This window comes from Theobroma cacao, chromosome 10 (genome assembly GCF_000208745.1).
Source record: "Theobroma cacao cultivar B97-61/B2 chromosome 10, Criollo_cocoa_genome_V2, whole genome shotgun sequence".
NCBI classification, from domain to species: Eukaryota; Viridiplantae; Streptophyta; class Magnoliopsida; order Malvales; family Malvaceae; genus Theobroma; species Theobroma cacao.
In genome coordinates this window covers 16,780,278-16,792,111 of record NC_030859.1, presented here as the reverse complement: position 1 = coordinate 16,792,111, position 11,834 = coordinate 16,780,278, and the positions used below count along the sequence as shown (strand labels likewise).

At 32.2% G+C, this 11,834-nt stretch overlaps 1 protein-coding gene across 3 annotated transcripts; it reads left to right on the top strand.

Annotated features, from left to right (window-relative positions):
* LOC18586978 (ABSCISIC ACID-INSENSITIVE 5-like protein 2) lies at positions 4,694-11,690 on the top strand. Of its 3 annotated transcripts, none has more exons than XM_007010604.2 (4): positions 4,694-4,960; positions 5,893-6,940; positions 7,072-7,143; positions 11,245-11,690. In XM_007010604.2, exons 2-4 carry the CDS (start codon positions 6,128-6,130, stop codon positions 11,323-11,325), a joined length of 966 nt encoding a protein of 321 aa, XP_007010666.1. In that variant the 5' UTR covers positions 4,694-4,960; positions 5,893-6,127; the 3' UTR covers positions 11,326-11,690. The 3 variants fall into 3 exon arrangements, with proteins under 3 accessions (XP_007010666.1, XP_017985137.1, XP_007010665.1); XM_018129648.1 differs by lacking the exon at positions 11,245-11,690 and adding an exon at positions 7,333-7,706; XM_007010603.2 differs by having other exon boundaries at positions 4,743-4,960; positions 5,982-6,940.

Genomic DNA, 11,834 nt, shown 5'->3' with positions numbered 1-11,834 from the left:
AACGACACCGTTTGTTAATGTCAAGGTTTTTAGGATTACTTCCTAAGATATATTATTTGCTTTGAGACTAAGATATAAAAAGGTAAACCCATATTTATAAATCACAATCCAATTATTAGTTATATATTAAGAATGTGGAATTTATTTTCCCTCAATAGAAATTATCCTTCAAGTGTTGAACCTGAATGAAGGTTGAGATACCAAAAACCTAATAAACCCAATAAAAGTTCCAATTAGGAAAGCAATATTCCAAAAGATAGAAGGCATCAAAGCTAAACAAAAAATTTCACTTTTCCGAAAGAAAATAGAAAACAAAATTACCCCATAAATGCTATCATAAAGTCAAATCAGAGAAGAGGAACAATACCAAATGACCAAAGAAAATCATGGCCAAAACATCCATTTGATTGCTTCCACAGCTCAGTCCCCCAACTCACAAAACCCATATCCTACAAATCTCCATAACCCCCAAAAAGCCTACAAACTACCAGCTATAGTCGGCATCATGTCCATTGTCATGCATATGCATTACAAACTACTACCTAATCCTACCATCATTGGGCACTCACCCTTTATCTTTTTTGCTTGAGTACCCTCACTTTATAAGTAGTTCATCAAATTAAACCCAAGAATATCCTCAGCAAAGAATAAAGGCAAAAATGATAAATCAATTTTTTAAATTTTACAGTGTAAATTACAATATAAAATTACATTGATTTTTCACGACAATCACATTATTTTCCATTAACTGTAGTGTAATTGCAATATAATACGACATTTTGTTGATCTTTTTTCTTACTAAATGTTATAATATAATTTAAAAAGTCACATTGTAAGAAAAGTTAGTACAGATCCTCATACCAATCGTCTCTTAAAAGTAATTGTTCATAAGATAATATTATAATATTTGGTATATATAAAAATATATTGATTGAAATCCTAGAAAATAACCTTAAAACATTTGATTTACAAGTGTTTTACTAAGAATGTGATATTAATTTTCATAATTATATTTATATTAAATTATAAATTTAATATATTTGTAAATATTTTATACAATAAACTTTTTAATTTTCAACTTTATACATTAAGTTGTTAAATAATAACGTGACAATAATGAGGAGAGATGTTGCAATGCCACATTTCACCAAAAATTTTGAGTACCCAGTGTGAGTTGTGATAGGATTCTCTCACATTTCCCTTGGAAACAATAATAGAACAAGTGAAAAGAGTTGTTGTAAGATCATTTCACCATCAAATATTTAGTATTAATTTGTGATGGGATTCTCTCTTTTTGTCTCTCTTGAAGTTCATGTTGCATTTACTCGTGGTATGAGAATGGCTTTGTTAAGAAATGTTGCCTTTTAAAGCTGATTTAGTTCTTGTTGTGATTTAAGTATTTGGAGCAAACCCAGCTCTTAAAAAGATTCACAAATTGTTGTAGGGAAGTGAGTCGATGCCCTCAATGGCTACCTCCCTCTTTTATATATTTACCTCCTTCTTCATCCCATTTCTCAGTTCATGTTTATCATCTTTTTAACATGAAAGCCTAGTTTGGTATGGGCTCAAATCCAAAGACAAGTTGGAAGGATAAATTCCATTATAAAATGTCTGACTAATAAGGCCCAAATTTCGAAGAAGCATAATGTCATTTGGGACCCAATTTGTCACTTAATCCACAAAAGACTTATTACTTTATTAGTGGTAAGTTCATTCACCCAATATTTGGTTTGCTTTCTCTTTGGTAGCATCGTTATCTGTAAGGTTCTGCACGTTCGATACTTATGTTACGGATTTTATATTAATAAGAGATTGGATGAATTTTAAATTTATAAATAAAAGTTTTTTTTGTTTATTAGATATGTTTTTTAGATTAAAAATATGAGTATATGATAAATGATATCAAGTAAATTCAAATCTTTTTTAATGTGAGACTTCTACAAAAGATACTAAAGTTGACAAATCTTACATTAATAAAAGATTAAATCGATCTTACTCTTATAAATAAAAACTTACCTTCACCAAATAAGTATATTTTTCGAATTAAAAACATTTTTCCGTAACAAAAGTCATACGAGGGGTCGCCAAGAGAAATGATGAAATGTGCTGACTTTTGGAGATCAAGAAGGAGTCCCACTAGACGGAAGAATTGAATAATCATCTAGTTACAGTTAACTGCTATGTATCATGACTTCTTTATAAAATTAAGTGGAGAAGTAATTAGTTCTTTTTCTTATTATTATTTACCTTAAATTACTTCACAAAATAAATTAATTTTACATATGGTTGAGTAAAAAAATGTATTTATTAAGTAAAAAATTGCTCTCGGTCATATACATATTTTTAAATAATGAAAATTGTGTAATTTTAACTATTCTAATTAACAAAAATAATATAAAATATCAATGTACAAACTTGTACTTAACTTTTAGGAACCAAATTATAAAATTTAATTTGTGTAAAAATAAATATATATACAAAAGAAATTTTAGCATATTATTGGGAAAATTTTAGCACTGTGTCTAGTAGGAGAAAAGAGAAAGGAAAAAGAGGTGGAAGGAAAATAGCATTTTTTTTTCTTCATTTCTTCTATTTGTTAGGAGTGAAATAGGAAAGGGGAAAGAAAATGGATGGATTTGCACATTTTTTCTCTCTCCAAATTAATAGGAATTTTTTTTTCTACTGATTTTAATTATTTTATTGAAGCATAATATTTTTAATATTTTTTAAACTATTTAAATAATTTGATATTCTTTAATTATATTCAATCAAACATTACATTTTTATTTTGGATCAAATATGTCTTTATAACTAATGGTCAACTAATCGTTGTTAATCAAAACGATAGTTGTCATTTTATGCCACGTAGTACAAATGTGACATACTAACACATGATAATGAATGGTGACCTTGTATGCTTATATGGCATAATAACATTGTAGCTATATCAATTTTTTATTTTTCACGTCAACACCACAACAATATCACGTAGCTATAAAATGATAAATAGCGTTTTGAGTAATGATAATTAATTAACTGTTAATCATAAAAACTTATTTAATTTAAAATAAAAAGATAAGACCTTAATTGAATGTAATAGAAAAATATTAAAAATTTATTTAAATTTTTTGAAATAATTTAAAATTTTTTAAAGCATTATGCTGTCTTTTGTTTACAATTTTATTTTTTATCAGACTTCATATTTATTTTTCATCTTTCATACTTAATATGAAGAAAGAAAAAAACAAAAATAACTTTTCATCCTCTCTTCATTTTTTTATATTTTTTAGTTTCACTTTCTTAGTAAAAATTGAAGCAATCCCTTCATTTATTTATGACTAAATGCTCAAATGGAAGCTAAACATGTGAGCACTTTTTCAATTAAAGATCAAACTTTTTAATTGTAATAATTAAAGATCAAACAGTTTATATTATTTACAATTAAGGACAATGTTGATAGATGGATAGAGCGTGAATCACACGTAATAGAAAATCATGTGAGCTGATGACATGACAGTTTTGACAAATGTAATGTTATATGTCATGTTCTAAAATTTAATTGTTACATGCCATATTGAAATATAATTATTATACGTCATATTGAAAAATGTAATTATTATACATCATGTTGAAAATTTAGTTATTACATGTCATGTTAAAAATTTAATTATTACACATCATATTAAAAATTTAGCATCCACGTGCTAGACACCTCTCACCTTAACCCTTAATTCTAAAAAATAAAAAAATTTTAATTTTTAATTATTATAATTAAAATAGTTGATCCTTAATTAAAAAATACTTAACCCCCAAATTGAGTATTTAATCTTTATTTTTTTTTCAGAGTTAAAAGTTGCAATTGCGGTGTTGGGTAATGGACAAAGGTCTTTTTCTGTTGGATTTTGTCCCATGCACAAGTCAAGTACTTCCTTATTTGACCACCTTTTCCCTTCCCTTGTTTCAATCCTGCGTGGCCCCCACATGACACGTCACCACCTTACGCCAACTCAACTTCATCTTCCAATCTATTTTAAGGTAACAACAAAAAAAAAAAAAAAAAACGACGCAACAATCATATGTAGAATTATTCTGCCAAAACTTATCTCTTCCATTCCAACAAATGCCATTCTATTCCCTTATCCTTTCACTATTTACTCTTATATTAACCACTAAAACATGCTTTTTCTTTATTCCACAAGTATTATTAAAAGTAATTCAATGACTATTTATGATTTTAATAGGTTCGTATTCTTTTATTACATTTAATTAAATTTTATATTTTTATTTTAAATTAATTAAAAAATAATGATTAATTAATTATAATTAATTTAAATATCACTTATTTTTTTATATTCATATAATATTGATATCATACTAACGTAAAAAATAAAAATATTATATAATTATATTATCATATTATATTAATATATCACACTATTATTTATTATAATATTACAACATCTTACGTTATATACATTTTAATTGATAATAATTAATCGATCATTAATTATATGAATTTTATTTAATTTAAAAATAAAAATATAAAAATTTTAAATTAAATATAATAAAAAAATAAAATTTATTAAAATATTTTTAAATAATTCAAGATTTTTTTTAAATATTATGTCTTTACATATTGATTATAACAAGTAAATAACCTTAAATTCAATGAGATCTCATTTTGTTATTTTCTGAGATGTTTGTGANGCATGTGAAAGTGCCATTTGGCTGTGGGAGGTCTCATGATTTCCAATGGGGACAAACCCAATGAGTACCAAAGCAAACAAAAAAATTTGGGCCAATTAGAACACTTTTGGTCCCTATATTAGTATAAAACTTTAAAAAAAAATTGGGCATTTCCATTTTTTTTTTTGGGACTTGCTCTTTTTCTCTCTTTCCACCAAAGCTTTGTTCCTCTGCAAATGCACACGCTCTCAATCTCCACTCTCTCCAAATCCAAGTAAGCTTTCCTTTCTTTTCTTTCTTTTGTTATTTTCTTTCAAACCCTCCTTTTCAATTTTTTTTACTGACTTTGTTTGTTTTAAGGTTGTATTTCATCTTGTTCTTTTTGGTTGTTGTTGTGGGCAGTTACTTTTCTGGGTTCTTTTTATTTTTCCTTGGTCTTTGTCTTGTAATAAAGAAAAGAAAAGTCCTTAGCTTTGATCCTCTTCTGGGTTTTTCTTTGTCTTTCCATTCAGATTTGTTTCAATATTTTTCTTTTTAGCTCTCATTTCAAAGCCTCTGATTTTTGTTTCATGCAAAAAGTTTATCCTTTTTCATTTAATGGTGTAATCTGGGGATTTATTAATACTTATGATTCTGTGAATTTTTTGTTTTCTAATTTGCTCAATGGAAGCTCAAGTTTTTCCATTTCCATTTGCATGCAACAGATTATAACATTACAGCTTTTAATCTTCTTTCTTAGGGAAAAAAATATTCTTTAGTATTTGTCCCATCAATTTTTATTGCCTTTATTTTATTTTTTTTCCTGTTTTGGTGTATCTTGATGACAGTAAATCAATGGGTCTGATTTACTTCTTTACTATTTTCCTCTCAAGCTTTTTGCTTTCTGCCTTCTGGGTTTGTTTTTGAATGACTGTTGAAATGTGGATCCTTTTGCAATTTTAGGGTTTTGTGTTGTTTTCCTTTGTTTTGTCGGAAAAAATTTACTTTTTATTGGTTTTTTGAGGTGGGATTTGTTATATTACGCTTCTGGGTATCTTAGTTTATTCAATACAGGGTTTGAGTTTCAAGAACTTTGAATTGGAGAGGAGTTTGGGGTCTGCCCTGTGCATGTATGCATTTGTTCTTTCAATGTAATTAATTTGATAACTTTCATTCACTTTTCAGTGAAGAAGAGAATTTAGTTTTGTCTTCATATAATCTTGTTAGGTATATGAGAAAAGATGTTTTCGAATCATTTGAACTGAGGAGGGGGTGGAATGACTGGCTGGGTCTGAGTTCAGATTTCCGTGTTTCAGGTTCTAATTTTTGGGGCTGACTGGTGAAGCTTTAAGTGTGCTGTAATTGGGCTGGTTATTAGGTGTACTTTAGGATTGATATAATTGTTGGCCAAGGAATTTTTGTTTGGCAATTTGGAATAAGTGGCTTACATAAAGGTAATTGCATGGGAATTCAAACAATGGTGTCTCAAGGTGATAGCGGTAGTAATGGCAAAGAGTCACAGTTTCAGCAGTTAACGCGGCAAAATTCAATGTATAGTCTCACGCTGGATGAGGTTCAAAATCAGCTGGGTGACTTGGGCAAACCTCTAAGTAGCATGAACCTAGATGAGCTTCTCAAGAATGTATGGACAGCTGAGGCTAACCAGAATTATGGTATGGAAACTGAAGGCACAGCACTGACCAATCAAACTGCTTTGCAGCGTCAGTCGAGTTTGTCACTAACTAGTGCTTTGAGCAAGAAGACAGTTGATGAGGTTTGGAGAGATATTCAACAAAGCAAAAATGATGGGGAAAAGAAATATAGAGAAAGGCAGCCTACTCTCGGAGAGATGACATTGGAGGATTTCCTTGTGAAAGCAGGAGTTGTTGCTGAAGCTTCTACGGATAAAAAAGGTGGTGGTTCTGTTGCTGGTGTTGATCTAAGTGTTGCACCACAGTTTGCACAGCAAGGTCAGTGGATGCAGTACCCACAACCACAATATCAGCACCCACAACAAAGTTTGATGGGGGTTTATATGTCAGCCCAGCCTATGCCACAGCCTTTAACCATAGGGGCTACTGCTGTAATGGATGTCTCTTACCCAGATAACCAGGTGCCATTGCCTTCACCATTAATGGGAACATTATCAGATACACAGGCATCTGGAAGGAAAAGAGGTGCCCCTGAGGATATGATTGAAAAAAATGTTGACAGGAGACAGAAGAGGATGATAAAGAACAGGGAATCTGCGGCACGTTCCCGAGCGAGGAAGCAGGTCAGCTTTCATTTTTTTTTTTCATCTCTCAAATTTGACAGTGATGCCATTCATTTTTGCATTTTTTTTCTAAATGTTTTATGGTCTTGTTTTCTAGATTATCTAGTGACCTGAAAGATATTTATAAACAGGCTTACACTAATGAACTGGAGAACAAAGTTTCACGTCTAGAAGAGGAAAATGCAAGGCTGAAGGACCGGAAGGTTAGATTTGTTGTATAAGATACTTCCCTGATTCATTTACATTCAATTTGACAGTGGTTGCTTTTCACTGCCTGATTTCTATGATTGGTGGATGATATTAAATGCTCCAACTGTTTAGAGAACTGATCCTTTCCATCTATGCATGATTTCGGTTGTATGATATTAATGGAATACCTAATTGGTTTGTAGCTGTTCCTCGTACAACTATCCAGCATTCTTCGCCATTACCCTATCATATAATACCTGGCTACTGTGAAGTCTATGCATTCATCCTGTTGGGTGCGTGCTACTATGGTTGCCTCTTGACACCATGAAGTGTGCTTGATGCTTGATGTAGCCTTTGAAAAGAAAAGTGTGCTTGATGTACCACTTTTTGTTAATAATTCGCAATGTTGTGGTATTAAAGCAAGGTTTTTAACCATTATCTATCTACATATCTTCATCTTCTTCTGTGTGTAATAATTATGTTGAAAACTTCTGATAGAGAGCTTGTTTAGGAAATATCTTCCTTTCTGTAATTATAAATCCATTGCCAGTAGAAGGGAAGTAATATTTTAGTCTGAGCACTTGTAATCAAGAAATATAGTCACTTTCCCATGCTTGGTATCCTTTGAGATTGTTAAGGCACTTAACCTCAAACAAATTCACAATAGTGGGAGAGATCGACGTGAATATAACACTCGAACAATCTCCATACTCAACTACTGCAGATGACACCAAATAAAACTCTCCTTTACATGTAGGCCCAAACAAAATTATTAACTGAGACAAATGGGCTTATCATGTGGATTTCAGAAACAGGGTAGCAAACACAAGCAATAAATGGGGCAATAAAGAATCTTGGCTGTAGTAGCATGTTAAGACATTCAACTTAAAACCAAATAGAAATAGATGGGAGGCCACCCTGAATATAAGTCCACAGCAATCCCCAACTAAACTTTTGTGGGATAAATCACTTAATAGAGATCTTTATTGTGGTGCTTTATGATGAACTGTTTCTTCATATGGTAGCTAGAGATGCTCTTAGATGACTTTTACCAGAAAATTGATAAATCTTGTCAAACAACATATAGTAGAACATGAACATTACCGAATGAAGACACTTGGGACTATGAAAGTGTCTGTTTGTAGTTGTTAGGATTTTTCCAGTTGCTTAGATTTATTTGTTTTCTTACTCTGTGCGCAAAACTGTGTTGGGAGCTTAGAAATATCTAAATGGAGTTGTTTGTAAGGTTTAGTCCTCTAATTTGCATTGTTGTTGTTAATGTGATCAAGTTAGTGAAAATTTTCTTTTATGAGTTTCTGATCTAGAGCTTCTACGCTTCTACTCCTACTTGAGAATGCTTTATCTGAGAATCCTAAATTAACTTTGATGCATTTTTCAATTTAGCTAGGGTTGTTGGTTTATGGGAATTCAAAAGTTTGTTCTGCTCTTTTGATTGGTATAAAAGTTATTCTCTTCTAGAAGCTGTTAACATTTTCTAACTTGGTCTTCCTTCATGGATACCAAATCTTAGTCTCAGACTCTAATAAGTGAATCTGCAAATTCCAGATTTTCTAAAATCACGAAGATATCATAACTAAAACTAAGAAAAATCAAAGCAAATAGTACCAATAATCTCATATCCTAAAAAAATATAACAACATGACTCAATTGTATATATTCTAGCTTAGTAAATGACGTCTTAAATCAGTCCAACAGATTGGCTGCACGTGAGATTGGACTTTTAATTGGGAACAAGTTTATGAGAATTTCAGCAGCTGTTATACTTCTCAGGTCTTATGTGAAGCAACTGTAAACCTAGCTGTGAACCCTTTCAGATGGTAAGTCTACTGCTTTGTTTGAATTGATGGAAAGAGAAGGGGGGTGGGGGAATGATACCCTTGTTTGGAAAACATTTTAATGGAAAGTTGGGGGTTAAGAGGGTCCATGAAGCCTGCAAAACCCTTCAAACATTCATTTCGTCTAATTCTTCAAATTGGGGGGATTTTGACTGAAGGATTCCTCAGCAGAATACTATTTTGTAACATAGTCCTTATTTTAAAGGTTCATTTTATCATTCCTTCTTTCACTCCTTAATCAAACAAAGCTGGTAATGTGTTCCCCCCATATTTTATTTCCATCCTTTTCAAGCAAGCCAAACAAAGCAATCTTAATGGTTCATTCTAACATTCCTTTGCTTTTCACTCCCTAATCAAACAAAGCTGGTAATGGATTCCCCCTTTATTTTATTTCCTTCCTTTTTAAGCAAGCGAAACAAAGCAATCCTTACCCTCTCCTTGACTATCTTTTCCTTCCTACCATTTTGTCTGCATGCTCTTGTAGTTCCTGAATATAGGGTAAGGCAATCTTGGTGCAAAGCTTGGATCTCATTTTCTTATCCTTTCTTTTCCTCCATTACTGCAATCTTAGTAATTCACCATCCTACGCAAATGCCTCAACCTTGAATTCGTCCTACAAACCCTTATTCTACTTGAATCAGTTTACCATCAGACCAAACCCTAACATCCTTAATTTACTGTGATAAGTACAGGAAACAGCTCCAGACAACATCCAAGTTTGTTTCCTCGTTTTTTGTTTTCATCCCACAAATTTCAACCTTTCCCATCTAAAATCAACTGCCAAACCCTTATTTTCTTTTCTCATCTAATTAAGCCCCCCTAAAGCATACTGCAATCATACAACCAACGTTACTTGATTCGAGGCACCCCACTCCTTGCTAACTGTCCTACTGCACTTGCACATGCACCCGGGAAATTATAAATAAAGAAATTGAAAACTACAAATTCCATCAACTGTGGAGAAGTGCTTTCTTTTCCTGGGGGTCTTGGCTTGATAATAATGCCTTTGTTTGTGGACAAAATGATGAACTGTTGGTTTGCTTTGTTCCCATCTTTCATTTTCTTGTGCAATTCTTGAGCCCAAGCCATCCACATTTAACTTGCATTGTTAAATAGGAAACCCAAGCAATTGGAATGATTGGAATTTAGAGTTTCAGTGATGTCGTAATATATCTATTTGTACTTTTTGATAAGTGAACAAATGGAAGCACTGAAGAGGCACCCCTGGGTTCCAACCCCAGTACAAGGTTAACCCCTATTAAATAGGAAATATTCAGTAACCTTGTGCTATTGAAACTCTTTAGTTTACAAAATATCAGGATTGCTGACAGTGCAAGATGGCAAATCCTTTTCAATAGTAACAAGGAAAATGCAGATGCTCCTTCTCAATTTATTTGTTTCTTCATTTTCTAAATATGCTTCACTTGGTCTTGGTTTCCTTTGACTTGTCATGATTTAAAACTAGTATTTCCTTGAATGAATCAACTTTGTTTTTATGGTCTTTTCAAGTTTCTTTGTACTTAGTCCCACACTCATGGCTCTTGGCAATCATGCTCATTTCAGAATTTTTTTTGAAAATTAGCCTCAAATATGCTATACCATGCCAGCATTATTTGGACATTCTATTATGCTCGGAATCTGAGCAGGTTTGAGGGATGGTGTAATATATTTTGTTGTCTACCAGACTCCACTTATCTCGTGTACACATTTGTCTTCTATATCCTTTTATTAATTTGGTTCAGCAAGTAAATGAATAAAGGAAACAGAAGCTGGCCCCAAATTGGCATGGGATTGATGTTAGATTTTGAGAATTATATGGTTTCGGATGCTAATGGTGCTTGTTCAGATTTTTTCTCTGGCTCTTATACAAACAAGATCCCCCCCCCCCCCCTCTCTTTTTTGGCCACCAAAATTTTTTTTGATGCTGTCCTCTTGTTTTGTGATCACGGTAAGACATAGCAAAGCTATTCCTTGTTAATTTGGTTAGGGGGTAAGGTGAGAAGAAATGATATTGAAGAAGTTTTTGGATAATTAAAGACCGGAGGTGTTTGATTTGTGTTCATATGTACCAAACTCTTTCTTTTCCAACTTGCGTTTGCTTTTCTGCATGTAGTTTGTTTTCACTCATGGTTTCTTATATGAAAATTTTTACGTGTAATACATGTCTATGTATTTGACAGTCTCATCTTCTTTTTACTCATTGGTGCTTCCATGTAAAATTCGTATTAATATGTTTTATCTTATTGTTATATTTCTTAGGAGCAAGAGATGAAGCTGCCATCTGCACCACCTCCCGAACCAAAATATCAGCTTCGTAGAACGTCATCAGCCCCATTCTAACAATTGCCTGGCATGAAAGTTTTGCATATACCCACAAGCGACGGGCTTCTGTTTCCTAGTTTGAACTGAGGCACAAGTGAAGAGAGCGAGCGCGACTTTCTGCATCTTTTCCAGAGGCAGCTGTTGTTTCATATGCTGGTGGTGATGGTTGCTTCTTCTCCCTACTGAGAGGTTTTGCATGTATCTACTTTTGACTGTGAAATTAATTTTAACTAGAAAATTTTCATGTTCCCTTTGTACTGTCTAACCATTGAGTGTTAAGAAAGTATAAGATTTGTCCCTAAATGTGTAGTTTTGAGCTTTTCTTTTACCTCCTGATATGACCATTTCTCTATAAGTTTATTCCAGACAGGCATTTTATTCAAGTTCAGAGTAATACAACACAAACACACACATATGCACACATACAAACATCATATAAATAACATGTATTTGTAATTTATGGAAGTTGGGCCCTGATGCTTTGGTTTGAACGTGAACATGAAAGACAAATTTTGGATTTAATTTAT

Excerpts from the sequence above, each read along its gene's own strand:
- LOC18586978 (XM_007010604.2), top strand. The coding sequence starts at position 6,128 with ATGGGAATTCAAACAATGGTGTCTCAAGGTGATAGCGGTAGTAATGGC. Across the intron at positions 6,941-7,071 it reads GTTCCCGAGCGAGGAAGCAG|GCTTACACTAATGAACTGGA; the intron begins GTCAGCTTTCAT and ends ATTTATAAACAG. Across the intron at positions 7,144-11,244 it reads CAAGGCTGAAGGACCGGAAG|GAGCAAGAGATGAAGCTGCC; the intron begins GTTAGATTTGTT and ends TATATTTCTTAG.